This window comes from Cornus florida, unplaced genomic scaffold, assembly GCF_030987335.1.
Source record: "Cornus florida cultivar Cherokee Brave unplaced genomic scaffold, ASM3098733v1 CherokeeBrave_3.0.0_Hap2_Chr02, whole genome shotgun sequence".
Lineage (NCBI taxonomy): Eukaryota > Viridiplantae > Streptophyta > Magnoliopsida > Cornales > Cornaceae > Cornus > Cornus florida.
In genome coordinates this window covers 22,768,861-22,789,119 of record NW_026775572.1, presented here as the reverse complement: position 1 = coordinate 22,789,119, position 20,259 = coordinate 22,768,861, and the positions used below count along the sequence as shown (strand labels likewise).

Here is a 20,259-nt window from a genome sequence, read left to right as displayed (position 1 = left end):
GTGAAATTTCTTTGATTTACAGTGAGAGAAACAAAGATTTTCTTGAGCTTTGTTGAAGCTTTCTTAATCTATGTGTACTGCTTTGGTAGATAAGATTGCCGAGGTAAGCTCTGTCATAATATTTTTCTATGTGTACCGGTTTGGTTTTCTTCGTCTTTTTAAGATAACCTGTGTTATAAGGTCGTTAAGGTTTCAGCGAATCAGGAAGCCTACAAAATTCCAGCAGTTTGATGTGAGAGATGGAACAATCTGATGGGAAATTTGACGTTGAAGGTAGGAGCGAGACGGTGAAGAATGAGTTGAGGAAGATGAATCGGAATCGTTGAAGATGTCATTGACAGTGCGGTGACCGGTGAGGTATGGATAAAGAGGTGGTTGTGGTCCTCATCGCCACTTCGCCGCTGATACTAAAGGTGTTTGGCGTCTTTATTTCCTCCTCCTCCTCCTTGGCCCTCTGTATCTCTGTCCTTATCTCCTCCTCCTTCCTCTATATTTCTTCTCACATACACCGTGATTGTGTTGATGGACTTTTCCTTTTTTTTTTTGGTCATCGGTGTTAACGCTGATCGTTTTTGGTACTAAACGAAGTGGGAAAGGTGAGCCACTAAAATGAGGTGGGGTGATAAGGTAATGCGTTGGCAAATTTTTATTGGGGCTTGAGATTTTATTTGACATGTCAGCAGCCTAAGTCAATTAAAGCACCAAAATGGTGCCGTTCATTATAGGGTAGTTTTGTAATCTTGGTTTTTCGGTGCCGGAGACTCACCTGATGTCCTTAATTGCAACTTTTTAATAGTTCAGGGGGGCATTTGTTAATTCAGGGGGTTTTGTGCAATTGGCTTATAGTTCGGGGGGTTTTTTGCACTTTACCCTTTATTATTTATTTCATTTTGTAATCTGTGCTTGTTTGAAATACTTCAATTGTTTTGATATCCCCTGATTTTGTGCGCGGATTTGATCAACTCGTGATCCGAAATTAGGGGGTATTACAGTCACTGAGCTCGGCAACGGCGTCTTCATCGGCTGCACCATCAACCATATCGTTGTTAACCACACTTCTTTTTGGAATTTCTTTAACACATTTTCAGAGGTCACCAAAGGCGCCAAAAAGATCTCCAAGTCACCAGAATTTTCCCGGGACACTGTTTTTAATTCTTCGGCAGTTCTCTGATTCCCAGAGGGTGGACCCACTGTGACATTCTCCGGCGACATTCTCTGGCTGGTGCTCCGCGTGTTGCTATTAACAGCGGCTGCAACCATTATTTTGTTGTCCGCGGAGGAGGCACACATGGCTAATGCAAGTACGGCGTAGCAGAATGCTTACAAACATCGGCATTTTAAGGAATTATCCAATGGTTGTGAGAATTGTCCTTTAAAGTAATTTCAACTTTGTGTCATTTTTTATTATTATTGAATAAAGAATATTGGGGGATATTTTCGTATTTTTACCTACTCCTCTGACAAAAAGCCTTTATTTGCACTATTTTGAAACTACAGGGGTAACGTTTGAACACCAAGGGCGTTATTTGCATACTTTTAACACTACAAGGATGTTTTTTTGTATTTAACCCTTTTATTATATTACTAGTATCATTTAGTTCCCTTTTGCTTTTTTGAAGTGTACCAAATTAATTGATAAAGTCTGTCTTCCCTCTCTCATACACACACAAAAACAAATTTATTTTTTCATAATAATTACTACCATTAAGGTTAGGCGTGGTAATTCGTATTTGCGAATAGTAAGTGTGTCATTTTGATTTAAGTGTATTTTACTAAACAGTTCAAATAAAAAACGACCCAAATTAAACTTTTAAAAGCAATGTAACTAGGATTTTTAACTTTCATATATGCACATTAATAAAATGAAAAACTAAAATTATATATATATATATACACACACACTGTATGAGAAAGCTAACCTTAGCCTTCATCGAGGTTAGGCTTTGTCCACATTAGTTTTTTAGACAATAAAGTCCATAATTTTTGTTATTTAGCATTTCAAGGTAAGACTATTTTTGTCATTTTATATTATCATTTTTTTATATATTTTTGAAGGAAAAAAATCATTTATACTCCAATGCTTACATCATGTAACTTTACATGAATAAGCGATACTAGATGTAAATAATATAAACATATATACAAAGACAACTTATAAATGTACCAATAAGAAGTTGCAGGCACCATTTCTTTTTAAGTATTATATTATGCTGATGTTTCCTTTTTGAATTATATACTATTATACCTATAAAATCTCATTATTGTCCCCACTAAAAATACTAAAAATCTTCACCGTCCCCCTCTTTATATAATTTTTTTGGCCCGTCTATTGCCCCCACTAAAAATACTAAATATTTTCACTATCTCCCTCTCCACATAATATTCTGGTCCGTCCTTCAGAAAAATTCTCATACTTGATAAGAGATGAAAAAAACAAACAAGATTAACATGAAAAATTTATTAAAATTAATTTTAAAAATGAATATTATTGGTGAGATGAAGCGTAATATAAAACAATGGAAAAACAGAATTGGTGTTTTAGCCAATGGGGTGCAAGAATGATGATAAACTCTGTTTGGTGGGAGAAAAAACCATTTCTTGAGTGATGATGAAAAGGATTGGGAAAAGAAAATTATCAGGTGAAAGAAATGACGGTTCATTTTTTGTTTGTTTGTTTGGCTTTAGGAGGGAAGAATGAGCCGATGCAATGGACACCGGAACAAGTTTGCACATCAGAGGAAGATTTTTTTTTCTTCTTCCATCTCTTAACGACTCATTCTACTTCACTTTCTCCACAAATTATTACATGATCACAAATTACTGATCTCGACTATTGAGATAAATATAAATTTAAATTAAATTGATACAATTGGAACACATTTACTATCTTTAGTTATTATTCAGTGACCTAATTAGTAGGGCGTCCAGTTTTCCGAACAGGTGTGTTCGTATTTAAAAATAATTTATTAAATAGTTTTGAACTCATAAAAAAAAAAAAAAATTAGTGGGACGAATTGTAATTTTAGTGAGGTATCTTTATAAATTCTCAAAAGTTTAAAGTATAAAATGCAACAAAAAAGCAGAACCCAGTGGGACAAATTATAATTTTAGTAAAGACATTTTCATAAATTTTAAAAAAAGTAAAATATAAAATGAAAATATAAAAAATTTAGTGAGGGAATCTTCCCTCATTGGCTCTATATTAGGCCCGTGCCTAACAACGATTGAGAGTGCTTCCAACGTCCACCAAATATCAAATGATAGAAGACTATCTACTAATTTGGAGTCCGTCCCCCTCCACCTAATACCGAATACCCCTATTCTTCCATTGTACTAATTTTTAGTTAATGGAATACCTCATTAATGGAAGTCAATGTTGACATTGAGTTTTTAAAAGTAAGACTATGTTTGCCATATGATTTCAGATAGAATTTTTTTTCCATAAACTCATAAGACTATATTTTACCTTATACTTATCTACAAGGAATTGTCAATCATTTTTTATTTTAAGATCTGCAAATTAAAATCAAAAGGTCAATATAGAGATTGAGTTTTGAAAAGAGATTGAGTTTTGAAAAGTAAGACTATGTTTTCCATATAGTTTCAGATAAAAAGTAATGAAAAGTATTTAAAATGTCTTGTTTTTCAATAAACTCATAAGATTATTAGTATTAGGTGTTAAGTGATGATTGGCAGGACCATATAATCATTTTCCGAGAAAGAAAAGGCAAAGGAAAGTTGATGGAAAACAGGGGCAGACATTGTTAATGGGAGATTAAACAGAAAAGCCAAAGTCAAAGAAATGGTGCGAAACGAAAACGAGTGATTAAAATTTAAAAGCAACTTAAGAAAAAGGATCCAACGGTCAAACACGACTGTGTTCAATGGATACAAATAGAACCTAAGCCGTGTATTCTCTCTCATGCACTTTCTCTGCTTTTGCCCATTCCTTCTGTGCCCCTCATCATCCATCAATTTTCATTGGAAGTTTGTGGACTTGTTTAAATCACCTCCCTTGTAGCTAAATAGGTCACGGTGGATTGTGATTTTCTTTTTCTTTTATTCATTAGGAAATTATTGATAAACATTAGTTATTTTGTTAATTATCAGTTCAATGTAACAGGATTTGGATAACACTATATTAGATATAATTTGAACATTTGGGTTTAAGTCTTTTTCAAAAAGCAAAAAAAAAAAAATAAAATAAAATAAAATAAAATAAAATAAAATAAAATTATTAATTGAGTAATATATCTTTATGGAGACTCAAACCTACTACTAAACTACGATGCAATTGGTGGTACATATCATTAGACAAGACTTGCCTACTCATTCATACTAACCGTTGATGTGATCTAATTACACGTGCACAAATAATTTGTAATTACAAACTTTGAAAAATGATAAATAAGGATAATAACTTTTTTTCTGGAATAAATTCAGTGTTTTGCTTATTTATCACTTCCCTACACATTATTTGTGCATGTGTGATTAAACCACACATCAGTAGTGAGTATGAATGATCTACTCACCGGTGAGTAAGTAACTTGTCCCATATATACATACAGTAAATAAGAGAATTTATCCACGCTTTATATTTGGACATTCCAAACCCATTAATTTTCTTTTCTTTGACTAGAAAACCACCTTGAAAATACAAGGGATTGGAATTTACCAAATGTTATATTCTTTGATCCATATTTTATAAATTCAATCCATCCATATACTTTTTTTTTTTTTCTTGTTTGCAATCACCAAAAAAAATGTTAATATAACAAAGCAGTACAAAGATCAACATAATTATACTTTTTTTTTTTTTTTTTTGTGGTGTGCAATCCCCAGCATGTCAGTGAAACACATGTAAAAGAATTCCATACCATGAATTAAAATTTTGATTTTTCAGAGATAACAAAAATGAAAAAGACAGGACCATTAAATATATATATATATATATATGAAAAGGTGATTAGATTAACAAATAATTTCATATAAGAGAGATAATTGACTGTGGTAGACTAACGAGATATCAAAGCAATAAAGGTGTTATTAAATTAACAAAGTAAGAAACAATGAAAATAATAATAATAATCTAAGAAGGAAAATAATACTTGCATCAATTACTCAAACTCAAAACTCAAGTCGGTGGTGAAAGATAAAATTTTAAAGACAAAACTATCTTTATAGAATCTCAATTAGTAAAGAATCTCAATTACTAGTAATATTTCTTTCATCCATCTCTACCCTATAATCAAACCATTATTTATTTTCTTCTCTCACCTTTTTCTCCATTACCATCATTGATTTCTGATCAAGTACTTGGTTTTCTTCCCCGTTATCTCTGGCATCATGACCACCGTAGCCGTCGCCATACAAACACGCACCACTTTTCTTTCTATTTTTCATTTTTTTTTTTTTTTTTTGAGTTATGATGAAAATTGCGAAATTTTGCATATTCTTGTATATATATATATATATATATATAAAGGAGAGGTTGTTAGGAAATCAGTACCAACTGGTACTTCTGATACTAATTGGTACGGGTTTGCGGAAAGAGGGAGAGTGTTTTGATAAAATTTTAAAAACAAAATTATGGGGATTGATTTTAATATATATATATATATATATATATATATATATATATGTATGTAAGAAATTTTATAAAAATGTTAGAAAATGTCCTCCCAAAAATTTTAAATTTCTAAAAATATATGATAAAATTTTCTTGTACTTTTTAAATTCTTTTGATTCCTTATTAAAAAAAAAAAATTTATATTCCCTTTTTTTAGTTAAATCCTAATTTTGTTTTCCTTTCAAAGTTCTTTCTTTTGTCTTTGTGTTTTTTTGTTTTGTTTTTCTTTATTCTTCTTAAAAAATTTTTTTTTGAAAGGTACATTTCTATATTTTGGATTTGTGTCTTGTTGCATTGCTAGTTTCAATACATTTCCTTTGAAATTGATTTATGCTTGTTACAGTTTTTATTAAGACTATGGTGCATCGTTAAAGCAATCAAGGCTAATAAAATTAATGAAAAGCATGGGGTAGTTGAATTTTTTTTTTTCTTTTTTGATAAAGTACACTACACTCCTTGAAATCCTGGCTCTACCTAGGAAACCAATAAGAGACTGAATTGGCTATTCGAAAACCCTCCTCACCAATGTAAGTGCAAAATTTCGCTCAACCAATAATGATTGAGCGAAAATTAAACAACTCACCCAATAAACAATAAAAACAAACAAGAACAATGTCTAGAGAGGCGTGGAATTGCTTGATCCCTTTATTGGAGGTTTCGGCCTCTATTTATATACAAAAGTTAGAAGAATTATGGTAGGACTCACGTTGCTTATCCTCTAATTCTTTCCATATATCAATTTCTTTACAAATAGAATTCTTTACTCTTTATAATTCTTCCCTTACTAGATTTTCCTTACACAGAACTTGCTTCTTTTGGAGACTCCTTTTCCTTGCAGGATCGACTCCTTCTTTAAATGGATTTGGGCCGCATTTAACTTGGTCCACATGACTGCTGGCGTCTTGATTCGGGCTTTAGTAAAGCTGGTAGTTAGATAACAGTAGTTTTGGGCTAATGACCAACTCAACTTGGGCTTCTGACGATATGAGCTTTGAACTTTATTGAAGATAAAGTTATATTTATGATGACGTGGACTGCTCTTATTGGAGGGAGATTTTTCCCTCCACAACCAAGTATTGTAAAGTAATATATTTGTGTATCAGGAATCAATGATAACAATGGAGAAAAGGGTGAGAGAAGAAAATAAAGAATGGTTTGATTATGGGATAGAGATGGATGATGAGAGATATTATTGGTAATTGAGATTCTGTAAGGATAGTTTTGTCTTTAAAATTTTATATTTCTAAGTGTAGTACAGTTATAGTGACACATCACCATCAGCTTACGATTTTAGGTCTGAGTATTTGGTGTAAGTATCATTTTCCGTCTAGTATTAATTTTAATTTTAATTTTTATTCCAAGAGTAGTGACTAGTGAGCGTATAAAATTGGTAATTACCTTAATTATTAAATGGTGGTATTAATAATCTTAAATTTGAAAACTAAAATAGGCATAGGGTGGTTTTCTAATAAATAACCCTTCTTGCCTTATAAAAAAAAAAAAAAAAAAAAGTTTTCTAATAAATAATAAAAAAAGAAAAAGAAAATTAGTGGATTTGGAATGTGACAGTAATGATCCATATACAAAATGTGGATAAATTATCTTACTCACCATGTGAAAAAAAAAAAAAAAAAAATTCTTACTCACCATAACCATAGCCAAATAATAGATTAATTATAAGAGTATATTTTTAGTGATTATGATATTGGATCTGATAATTCCAATTATACCAATGTTATTCAAGTCAAACATTTGAATAAAAAGATAGTTTTCTAATAATTATTTATATTTATATGAAGTTTGACATGACGTAATCTCTATGATTCAATTAGACATATTCAGTTGACATTGTTTAATAGAACAAGCAATTGTCCTAGAAAACAAAATTCCATAAAATTTAATTTTCTTCCCCCTTATTGATGGAAAAAGCCTAATTGGTCAGTTAACACAGATACGTCACCGCAGGTGTACAAAATTGTTTTCTCCTTTTCCTACCCGCATTTCCCAGTTGTTTCTTCATTCTTCTGTGGGTGGTTTTGCTGTTTTTCCAATCGATAAGAAGAGGAGAGAAGACCAACCCAGTTGTCAGTTCGTGTTGAGGTTTGAATCTTTCTTTGTCTGGTTAAAACGTTGGAGGAAGGACCCAACAACAATGGCTTCCACCAACATCTCTTGCCCTACAACAACTCTCTCACGTTCACAGTAAGCTTCCCCTCCTATTTTATATCTCCTCATTTATGTATATATGCATTCAAATCTATATATATATACACACACACACATATGTATAGATATGCTCTTGAGTGATATGGATTACATGAGCAAGCTCTGTGTAGGGGAATGGGTTTTTCGTATTTTGATTAGATCCAATTAGCCCATGGATAAAACACTTTAATACTGGCATTAATGAATTTAATGCTGTATTTTAAAGAAATGAATTGAGGAAAAATGATCATTTTGCAGAATTATTAGTTGGGTTTTGAATTAATTAAACATTTTTGCTGTTGTACGTGTATAATCGCTGTAGAGGGATAATCTATATTCACAAAGAGTAGGACTTCCAAAGCATGTTCTATGGATTGTAGGGTTTTGTTTCTTGCTGGTTTTGTAGGCCTCTCTATTGTCACCTTAAAGGAAATTGATCACTGAATAAGAAAAATGGGGAAAAAGCCTCAGAGGAACTTCTTTTCATGTTCCAACTTCTATTGACTTTCAAAAGAATCGATAGTATACTCGGGGGCTTGTAACTCTACTGCAGGGGGAAACAAAAAAGAAAAAAAGAATTTTTTTTTATAGCTGATTGGGTTCTGCTTTGTGAATGTCTTTCTTGCTGTTTTGCTACAACGTGCAAGATCTTATGTAAAATTTTTAAAAAGGGCAAACCAAATGCACGAGGCTCCTGCCAATGTGGGGTTTGAGGAGGGTCAGATGTATGCACCCTTACCGGCCTTTTTCTTGTTTGAACCCTGACCTCCAGGTGACAATGGAGCAACCTTACTGTTGCACCAAGGCTCATCCCTCTTCTGTTAAATCACATGTAAATATTTCCCTTTTTCCACCATGCCAAAGCAAAAGACTGTAAAGCGTTGCAAGATTTATGTTCACAAGGGTTCAAATATTGGTTTAGCTGGGTATGAACCTAATGCAACCCTCCTTCCTTTTGGCTTCGAGGAGCTTTCGATGGTTTTGTCAAACATGACCTGACATGTGATTTTTATGTTGATTTAGCAAGTTCTGTCGCAGACACACATTCTCGAATGTTGTCTTTGTATGCTATTTCAAATTTCAAAACCAACAGCATTTGATAATCTGTACATTGTTGACAAGTCTGACAATTCTTCCAACTGCAACCTTCTTTTTCTTTTGGCAATCTGAATATCCTGCTGACTTTTCGTTATTTTATGTAGGGTGTTCAAAAACTTCAACTTATTCAATGGACTTCGCTGTATGAATCTATCTTCTGCAAATGGGAACACATGTCATTTATCCATGATCCGTCTGGGTAGCAAATCATGCTTCGGTATTAAGGATCGCAGTGGAACTAGAGCTTCACTGTTATTTGGAGAAGGTGATCGCATGTCTCATCCCAATGGCACCTTTGTCGCTGGAAAAAGTACTCTACTCGGTGACCTATCAGCTGGGATCGAGATACAGCCTGATGCAATGGCATTTGGAACACTTGCAGCTGATACCACTCCAACAGCTCGTGGTTTTCCTATTGACAATGATGAATACGATTTGGACCGTCCAACAGAAGGTTTCTCATCAATCCCCGAGGCAATCGAAGATATTCGTCAAGGAAAGGTGGTTATCTTTTTATACTGTCATGTTATGAAATATATAACTTTTTTTTTTTTTTTTTGGTTATCTTATTACTTATCCATTACTAAGTTGGGTTAACATTGCAGATAGTAGTGGTTGTAGATGATGAAGACAGAGAGAATGAAGGAGATCTAATAATGGCAGCGTCGAAGGTTACACCCGAAGCCATGGCTTTTATTGTGAAGCATGGTTCAGGAATTGTTTGTGTCAGCATGAAAGGGGAAGACCTGGAGAGGTTGGAACTTCCTTTGATGGTAACCCACAAGGATAACGAGGAGAAACTTTGCACTGCATTCACAGTAACAGTGGTATGTAGTTTTTTTTATTTTTGCAACTTATAACTTGTGCATTCTTTCTTTTCTACTATATTTTAGTAGGACCTTCATTTTAATTAAAATCATGAAAATTTCTTATTCCAAATTCGATGAAGTTTAATTATCAAAATATCATACAATATTGCACCAGCAATTTTTTTTAGAATGGTATATTGGAGGGGAAAACTGGGCTTCGTTCTCTGTTTGTCAGAGATTAAAATCAGAAAAAATGTTCTGTGAAGTTCATACAAGTATCAATGACAGTAGTGATGATACAAAACCTTTAAAAAGTTATTCTCAGAACAGTTTTTACCATGATACTTAGTAACAATGTGTATAGTTTACTATTTGAAAAATATGTATTTATACTATACCACTGTAGGATGCGAAACATGGTACAACTACGGGGGTGTCAGCTCAAGACAGGGCAACAACAATATTGGCTCTCGCATCAAAGGATTCAAAACCTGAGGATCTTAACCGGCCAGGGCATATATTTCCGTTGAAGTACCGGGAGGGTGGTGTTCTGAAAAGAGCTGGACATACCGAAGCTTCTGTAGATCTTGCTATGCTAGCTGGGTTAGACCCTGTAGCAGTTCTATGTGAGGTTGTAGATGATGATGGTTCTATGGCTAGATTGCCAAAGCTTCGGAAATTTGCACAGACGGAGAACATGAAAATTATATCCATTGCTGATCTAATCAGGTAGGTTATCATATCATCCTTGAGGAGAGTATTATTATCAATGTTGATAACTTTATCAGCTCTTTCAACTCTTTTAATGGCATACAGAGTTAATTTCTTGTTAACTAAATTATAAAATAACACATTTTAGGGATTAAGCATAAGACTTGTTGGACTTGTTAAAAAAAAAATGCATAAGACTTGTGGGCGGTTTGCACCATTGTTGTTTCCACAGTTGATGACAAAATAAACTGTGTTTGACATATTATTGGACACAATTCAATTATATTCTGAAAGACTACCTAGAATTTAAGTCTATTTTGTGTGAAAATGTCTTCACATGACTTCAGGAATGGCCTTGTTTTCATACTCACAATTATTTGTGGTGATGGCTCCAATTTTGTTATCGACTTTGTTCCAGGGTATGGATTTGTGCATTATCACGATATGGCAAGAGAAGTGCAAAGATTGGAATGAAAACCCTATAATTACATTGCTAGTATAATGTTAAGTGATTGCAACAAATTTTTTAGTAAAGAAATCTTGCATTGCATGAACAATAATAAGAATAATAAAAATGCCCAAAATGCAAAGCCCCCCGCCAGCCCAATCTATAGTGCAGCAGTTTGGCAATCTAATGTAGTGTTGTACGTTTACACATATATATAAAGTACATATATCTAAATATATGTTCGTACATGTATTTGTATCTTAGTATATGTGTATTTTTTATGCATAGGTTTTATGTATGTATTCATATATGTATATTTATTAGGACAAGTATATTTATATATGTATACAGTTATATGTCACTATAATATATGCGCATATATATGTATATTCTTATCTTAATATATAAGTATATAGAATATTCTAGTTGCATTTTGTATATAGGATTATGTCAATAAATCAAGTCATAGCTCAGTTGTTGAGTACTTTTCTTTAAACCAATTGGTCATTGGTTCATAATCCATTTGTCCCAGTTAGATATTTTATAATTACGTGGAAAAAGGTTTTTAATCCAGCCCAAACCCAGCCTGGCTTGAGTTTGAATAACACCTGGATTGCTGGGTTTGAAGCAGCCTTTTGCCTTGATATTCTGGCCTTGCCTGTTGGCTGGTAAAAGCATGATTGGCCCAGCCTTTGCTCGAGTTCTTGGGGCTGGCTTGGTCTAATTAGAATCACTAATAAACAGTCATGTTATATTTAAGGTTCTTGTTGTGGAATAGGTGAAAATTTTGGTCCTTTCTCATTCAGCAAACATGAGAAGTTTGGTTAAAATTTTTGGTACACTTTATCTGATCTGATTTGATGTGGAGACATGGCCATCAGCTCACAGTTCGGTTGGGTGGACCTGAGGGGTCTTAATGTATAGGTTCGATATGTACACATGTTTTTCTATCTTTTTCCTGAGACAACTCTTTATCCTGTCATGAATACAACTCACAGTCAACTATTCTTTAATTAGGGGCATGATTATTTCTTTCATACTTTACACATGATGTATTTATGTAGACACACAATAGGACTAGATACCTTCCTTGCATCTCGCTCACTTACCTCCTTTCTTACACTACACTCACCTACCACCTTCCTAGCCTATATAAAGCACCTTATGTACTCAATTATGATTCAATTCAACACAATATACAAATTTATTATTTTTGACATGGTATTAGAGCTTCAAGGTTAAAGTTGGAGACCTAACGTAAGTTTTGTCTTCTTCGTTTTCTTCTTCTTCCCAATTTTTTTTTTTTTCTTTTATTATATAGTCAACTTCTCTACTTTTCCGTTCTTTTCTTCTCTCTGCATTTGGATGGGTTCCCAAACCCCCCCCCCCAAAAAAAAGTGTCTTTCTCTGTAATTTTGACAGAGATGACCTGAAAAACAGTCTTTCTCAGTACTTTATAGGAGGCAATCTAGTAACTTAGAAAAGTAAGAAGCAGTGGGTTGTAGCGCAGTCCAGTGCTGAAGCTGAGTATCGTGCCATGGCTCATACTTCCTATGAGTTAACTTGGTTGAGAACTCTGTTACAAGAATTTGGGTTTTCAGTTCAAGACCCATCTCTTCTCTATTTTGATAATCAGATAGCTATTTACATTGCTATTAATCCGGTTTTCCATGAGCGAACCAAACATGTTGAGGTGGATTGTCATTTTATTTGCTCTAAGGTGACCTCCAAAAAAATTGTGACTTTGTTCGTATCGCCCGGTAATCAGCTAGTAGATATCTTTACTAAAGCTCTTCCAAAACATGCCAACGATTCTATCTGCAGCAAGCTGAGAGTTGTTGACATCTACTCTCCAGTTTGAGGAGGAGTGTTGTGAATATAACTCACTGTCAACTATTCCTTAATTAGGTGCATACTGCTTTCATATTTTACACATGATGCATTTATCTAGACACACAATAGGACTAGATACATTTATTGCAGTGCACTCCCCTATCACCTTCCTTGCATTACACTCACCTACCACCTTCCTAGCCTATATATAAAGCACCTTATGTACACACTTATGATTCAATTCAATACAATATACAATTTTATTATTTTTGACATATCCTAACTGCGATTGCAGTGAACCATTTTAGTGTAAATTTGATTCGTCATGTATGCCATGTCACACAGTTAATGTAATTCTTCTAATCACATACTTGTATACTGATTATGAGGACAGGTTCTTAGATCACAGTTTGTATGGCTGGAGTGGTCCTGGTCTATAAAATTGGATTTGTGCGAGTTTGAAATGTGTTTACTTCTTGTATCTATTGTCCATTCCTTTAAGTATGGCTGCATATAAAAATATTTATTGTCCTGATTTATCCCTCATCTCAGAAAACGGTCCAGAAAATCAAAATGGCCCTGAATCACTTGTATTTCTTGTCTAAAGGCATTTTTTTTGTTGGGTTTCCTTTTTCCAAATGAGTTATGTATTTTATGGCCATCTTAACTGTAAAATGTAATGGAGCGCTTTTGTAATTGCACATGGTGGATCTAATATGGATTATAATTTGCAGATATAGGAGGAAGAGAGATAAACTAGTGGAACGTGCTTCTGCTGCACGCATGCCTACTATGTGGGGACCATTCATAGCCTACTGTTATAAGTCAATCATAGATGGGATCGAGCACATTGCAATGGTCAAGGTGAGCAACTTTGAGACTGATACTCAACTATTTCGAGTCATTTTGTATTTCGTTGAAGTACAACTCCAAATGAGGGTATGCAGGGTTAATGGTTACCATTGAACTATTCAAGAGTACTTATCCTCGTATTTGGTCCCTCACCCCTCACCCCCCATCCCAGACCTTTTCTATTACTTGGTATGAGCTTTCAGGTCACTCTGGTTTTAAGGTGGGTGTAAAACATGAAAGGACCCATCCAGCTTTCATTATAAAACTAAAAATCTAAAGGTGACAAAAAAATGTTAGGTTCCAATTAGGTTTGAGTTGACCAAAGTGGATAGGGTAATTTTATTATTATGGCTAAACATTTTATATATATTTTTTTGTAAAAAAAGAATTTCTTGTTTTTGGTGGTCTAACTAGGTTCTATTGCCTTACCATAAGCGTTTTGATTTGAACTTTTTCCTTTATATATAGAGTATATATTATTGGGCCATTAGGAGCAATTTTAACAAGGTTTGTTGTGTACACAGGGTGATATTGGGGACGGGCAAGATATTCTTGTGAGGGTACACTCAGAATGCTTGACAGGAGACATATTTGGGTCAGCCAGATGCGACTGTGGGAAACAGCTAGGACTTGCAATGCAACAGATTGAGGCTGCTGGCAGGGGTGTATTGGTGTACCTTCGTGGGCATGAAGGAAGGGGCATTGGTTTGGGCCACAAGCTTCGTGCTTATACCCTACAGGATGATGGGCGTGACACTGTGGAAGCCAACGAGGAGCTGGGTTTGCCTGTTGATTCAAGAGAATATGGTATTGGTGCACAGGTACTGCTTTTGATATTCTTTCCACAAAAAATCGAAATTGAATCTTGTCTATCCGGTATTATGTCCCCAATGCAACACAGAAATAGGAATTTTTAGACTACAGAATAATTGAATGGCTAATAATCATTTGGAAAACAAAGAAAAATGAATCTCATTTAAACAACATTCTAGTAAATTTACAAGAGTAAAATTTTTGAATCAAGAGAAAAATAAATCCTATTTAGTAGGTTAAAGTTAAACTCTCTCTTTCTTAGCATTTCAATGCTCTGTTTAGTTGCTTACAAGATGGTATAGAGCAGAAAGTTTGATTACCAAGGGAAAAAAAAATCCCGAAACAGTTTGATTTCCTAAACCACCATTCCGAATCAAATACTTCAGTAAATATCCAAGTGTGAAATTCTAAAGAAAATTGTGGAGTTGAAGTTTATATATTTAATCATTGCAGATACTAAGAGATCTTGGAGTTCGAACAATGAAGCTGATGACAAACAACCCTGCAAAGTACGTAGGACTCAAGGGTTATGGCTTGGCAGTTGCAGGCAGGGTGCCCCTTCTGACTCCCATTACTAAGGAGAACAAGAGATACTTGGAAACAAAACGTGCCAAAATGGGCCACATCTATGGCCTCGAATTCAATGGCCGTCCAAACGATGTCATCAATGGAAATGGTAAACCAAGCTCTGAGTGTCCCTCCGATGGTATATCTGATTCATAAGCCTGCTTCAGAGATGTCATGCTAGCGAGAGATCCTTGATGGACTGGCCTACGTGACGGGAAGGTGACATTAATAAATCACATAGTTTCGAAGTTAGATATTGGATTGAAAATTTTTTCATTCTCTGTCCCAGAATCAAAATTGTACTGCAACATTATTAGTGAAATCTATCTATGGTGAAAATTTAGGCAAAGAACATCTATATCATTCTTTTACCCACAAGTGGAAGTCTATTATTTTCGATCCGAATCAGTGGCTCACAGAAAGTGGTCATAAATGTAATCTTTATTTGAAGAACATGTATTCCTACACACGCATATAACTACTACAAATTTTACAGTATAATTTTTAATATAAATACAACAAATAGGGTTATTTTTTACTAGAGCATGAGAGCTTTGGTGGTCTAAACTCATCAGGCAGGAGAAGAGGTGGGAGTTTCAATATATATATGAATGGTAAAGCTAACACACCCTTTTGTACACAGGCTCAGGCACTTTGGTCGGAGTTTCAAATTCCCAATTATAAAAAATGGAAGTAGAGAAAATTAAAATAATTTTGATGCCAGTTTGGTTTAGGGGGTGGCCACGGATCTTTGCTCCGCTCCCAGTGGATCAGACAAATTTTAATCTGCCATCAATCCGTTATCCTACGAATTGGATTCGCGGATTGGGTTTTATCTAAATTATCCATTATTATTTTTATAATTAATATTATTTATTTATCTTTTAACCATATAAAATTTTAATTTATTAATATTAATTCATATATTTAAATAATTATTAACTAATATATCATTAGAGTCCATTAAATTAACTAATATATTCTTTTAAAAAATATATATAAATTTCACGGATGGACTGGATCGGATTTCTTTACAGTCCGTGAACTATGGATTAGATTTTTTTGAATTTGCCACCGATCCGCCGGTGTAGCAATCATATACGATTCGCACGGATCGGATTCGCGGATTGACGAATTATTTACCCGCTCTTAGTTTTGTTAGATGAAAATAGCAAAAAAGAAATGAAATAGAAAATTTTTGAACACTTAAAAAGAAGTTTTATTTTTTTTTTTTATTTATTTCAGAACTTTGCGGAAAAATTACTTTTCACAACAACCTAACTTTCCCATAGATTTTTTTTTTCGGTTCGGAAGTTTCCTTTTTCTATTTCTGAGTTCAATAGGCTGGATTCGATTAGATGGAAATTAATAATGAAAAGTAACTTTCCCATAAAATTTTGGAAAATTTTGATTTTTTGAATTTTTTTTTTGTGAACTTACAATAATGTGTGTGTGTATATATATATATAATAGTAAAGTTTCATGCCATTGAAACATGAAATGGTTATTCTTCAAAAAAAGTTTTGAACCTTTTTAAAGCTAATCGATAAAAAAGTTAATTTTACTCTATCTACTTCAGTTTATTTTACTTTTATATTTTACTATTAATTTCCATCAAAACCAAATTCATCCTATTGAACTCAGAAATAGAAAAAAAAGAAAAAAAGAAAAAAAAAAAGAACTCCAAAAAGAAAGAAAATTGGGAATCACTCCTTATTTGGTAAGTTTGAGATTTATAGTCCACCCTTTGATATTTCTTAAAATACAAGTTAATTCAGAATTGAAAATCCTATGGGGTTCCTATAAGGAGCGCGTAGTCGCGTACTCCTTTGCTGTTACGAAAATACCCTCGGAAGTGTCTATATATATTCTCACTCCCAGAAGCAAATTCCCCCTCTCTCTCTCTCTCCGCCTCTCTCTCTCACTCCATTTTCCGAAAAAAAACTCCCTCTCACTCTAAACCTCTTTTTGACCTTGTTTGTTTCTCTCTCTGCAATGGCTTACACAAGCGTTGTTGCGGTTCTGATGATAATGGCATTTATCTCCGGATCTGCAATCGCCGCAAGACCAGCATCGTCACCAGCATCGTCACCGACGATTTCTCTGCAACCAGCTGCTGCTCCTCACGCTGCTGCTCCTTCTCAGGCGGTTAAGCCGCCAGCCTCTTCTCCCGTCGCCCTAACACCTTCTCCGGCAACTGTCGACTCTCCTCCGTCCCCTCCTGTGTCGTCTCCGGCTCCTGCAACTTCTCCCAACGCTGCCGACTCTCCTCTGTCCCCTCTTGCGTCGTCTCCGGCTGATGCAACTTCTCCGACCGCCGACGACTCTCCTCCGTCCCCTCCTGTGTCGTCTCCGGCTGCTGACGGTCCTTCGTCGATGATTGACGAGCCTTTGTCTGAAGAACCAACTCCTAAACCAAACGGCGCCGCTTTCAACAGACTCGGCTTCGGATCAATCGTTGTCGGTTTGTTTACAGTCGCTGTTTGCCTGTAGTTGATCGGATGTTTCTCTCTGGACGTTCTTCACCGGATTTTTATTTAGTATTATTGTTTAAGTAGGGATTATTTACATTCTTTTGTTTTCTTAACTAATTAATTTTTATACCATTATTGTTAACGATGGTTTGATCTTTTTATACGTATTGATTTGGTCATCACTTCACTTTTATCACTTCACTTTTATCAAATTATCATTATTGAGGTCTCAGACTCTCATTTCACATTCCTAACTCTGTTTTTGTTTACACGTATTGATGTATACACTAACACACATAATAATAATAATAATAATAATAATAAATAAATAAAGCATAGAAAATTAAATAAAAAATTAAGAGAAAAGAAAAACATTATTGTAAAATAATACAAAGAAAAGATGATTAGAGTATAATTCAATATGGGAAATTTGATTTTAGGAAAATTAAATAAATTTAAATAGGAAAGAAAGAAAATACTTTATAATTTTTTTTATATATAATTAAAAAAATAGAAAATAATTATATATATTAAAGGGCGCGGGATTGCTATGGCAATAGGGACCTAAAAAAAATATGTGAGGTGGGATGGGACCGAAGAGAGACAGAAAAAAAGTGTTTTATTATGTGAATAAAATATTTATCATCAACATTTGTCTCTTAAAAAAAAAGAGAGTATGGAACGGAGGTGGCGGGTGGAAGTGAAAGTCAAAAAATATATAAAAAATTTACTTTTATATATTTATTCCAGTTAAAAAATTATAATTTATTTATTAAATATTTATTTGATAATTTTTTAACTATTAAATAATACTATATTTTTATAATTAATTTACTAATTAATTTTACTGAGTAGTTACATAGTTTAACTTTGTTTATTACTCTCTCCTTCCATATTAGTCCTCCACTTTTATTATTAGGACTTTTTAAAAAAGCGTGTTCAATTTATTTCCTTTTAAAATTAATGTAGCTGTGCATATCTGTGTTTGGAATGGGAGGGGATTTAACTAGAATCGGATTTGGAAAATTTATTTGGAATTGGATTTGGAAAGATATTTCATATGTTTGGATTGGATTTGGAAAGAATCAGGATTTAACGGGATTTCATGAGAAATTTCATAACTTGGAGAAAATATGGGAAAATTGGAAGGATTTGAAAATTTACACTACTGTGTGTTTTTTTTTTGTTTGTACCAAAATTAACCCTACTCTTTTCATGATCTTCCCACTCAAACTTATCTATTAGTCCACTCTCTCTCATCTTCTAAAAATTACAATTGACCAGTCTTCTATTTTTCAGTTGAAGTTGTGTGCTTGTATTTCACTCCACCTTTGGAGTATTTGCCATCTATTGCAGTGAAGAGAAGCCTCTACTCTATTTCCGTGATCACCTTTGCGATATTTGGAATAACATTTTTGGAAATCTCCAATATAAAGGTTGAGACCTGTACAAATTAGTTTTCATGTAATTACTGAATGTTTTGTGATTTTTATTTATTTTTATTTTTATATACACACATCTATAGGGTTACAAATGGTACAAAATTTATTTTTCTTCAAATTCTTTTTTATGAATTCCAATTTATTCTTAAAAATCGAAATTCCATTTTAATTAGAAGTTAGAATCCAATTCATTTTCCATTTCAATTTTAAATCTCAAAAGATTTGGTTCAAAAGATTTGATTCCAAACAAAGCGTTAATTTCTATATAATTATATAAAATTGTTAGATCTCAATCTTCTCAAATTTGCATTAGTTTTTTTTTTTTTGTTCTGTTTTCTTTTTATAAGAGTATAGATTTCTTTCTTTCTTCCAGCGCAGCATTCAATCCATTTTTAAGAGTACCACATAGGCCCGACAAATCGATGGGTTTGTATGGATTTGGACCGGGTTGAAGAATTTTGGGTTTTAACCCGTGTACAAACGGGTTGGATAGATGAGAATGTCACATCGAGGACAGTCTGCATTGCAATGGGTTGTATAAATATGTCAGTTTTTTGCAATACCATGATCCATGCATCTCTCTTAATTTGGAGTGTCGATTGGATGCTATGTGAGTGAGGAGGGTGAGGTGTGGGCCTCGGGTCGGAATCCTTCGAAAGATGCATCATTTATAATGAAAAATTTATAATTCATTAATTTGTCACAAAAGATTAAGAACAAAGACGAAGTTACATAGAAAGCACAGAGTGCTATTATGTTGTGCTTGATTCATGAAGTTTTTCGAGATGTTTATGTAGATACTACATTGGTATGGGCTGTGGAACAAGTTGGAGAACTTGGAGGCTTGGTACATGGCAAAATCTCAACCACTTGTATCATTTAAAGAAGCGGTTGTTCACTTTTCAGCTCCATGAAGGTTCGTTTCTGAAAAAAAAAAAAATTGCAACATATTTCGCTTATGAATGAAATATTCAAAATTAATTACACTCTTAAAATGATGTATATCAAGTATCGATCTTACCAACCAAAAAAATATATTTTATGAAATTGGTAATCAAGTACTTGATTCCTAAGTTACATAAAGCAAGAATGCAAAAGTGTTAAAGCGATCAAATTTAAGTTATACAGCGTGAAAGCAAGAGCTACACAAAGCGTGAGAGCAACACCAATTCAAAAGAATTGTTTGACTTAGCTTGAATATGTATAAACATATTTTGGAGCCAAACAAGCATAAATTGCACAATCACTTGATAATCAATCAAAGCGAGACCAATTTTAAGGAATAAGCAATATCTTCAATCTAAAATGAAGTCAAATCGATTAAATTAAAAACAAGCTTAAGATTGCACAGAGCCACAGATTAATCTCATTTTATTTC

General features: G+C 33.6%; 1 protein-coding gene across 1 annotated transcript; it reads left to right on the top strand.

Moving 5' to 3' along the window:
• Positions 1 to 7,638: 7,638 nt before the first annotated feature.
• On the top strand, positions 7,639 to 15,506 carry LOC132294247 (bifunctional riboflavin biosynthesis protein RIBA 1, chloroplastic). Its single transcript, XM_059792028.1, has 7 exons — positions 7,639 to 7,831; positions 9,037 to 9,433; positions 9,538 to 9,759; positions 10,148 to 10,470; positions 13,468 to 13,597; positions 14,110 to 14,406; positions 14,852 to 15,506. The coding sequence occupies exons 1-7, from the start codon at positions 7,782 to 7,784 to the stop codon at positions 15,119 to 15,121; spliced, it is 1,689 nt and encodes a 562-aa protein (XP_059648011.1). The 5' UTR covers positions 7,639 to 7,781; the 3' UTR covers positions 15,122 to 15,506.
• The last annotated feature ends 4,753 nt before the right edge of the window (positions 15,507 to 20,259 follow it).

Coding starts and splice junctions, on each gene's coding strand:
- LOC132294247 (XM_059792028.1), top strand. CDS start 7,782: ATGGCTTCCACCAACATCTCTTGCCCTACAACAACTCTCTCACGTTCA. Junction 7,832..9,036: donor ACAACTCTCTCACGTTCACA/GTAAGCTTCCCC, acceptor TATTTTATGTAG/GGTGTTCAAAAACTTCAACT. Junction 9,434..9,537: donor AAGATATTCGTCAAGGAAAG/GTGGTTATCTTT, acceptor TTAACATTGCAG/ATAGTAGTGGTTGTAGATGA.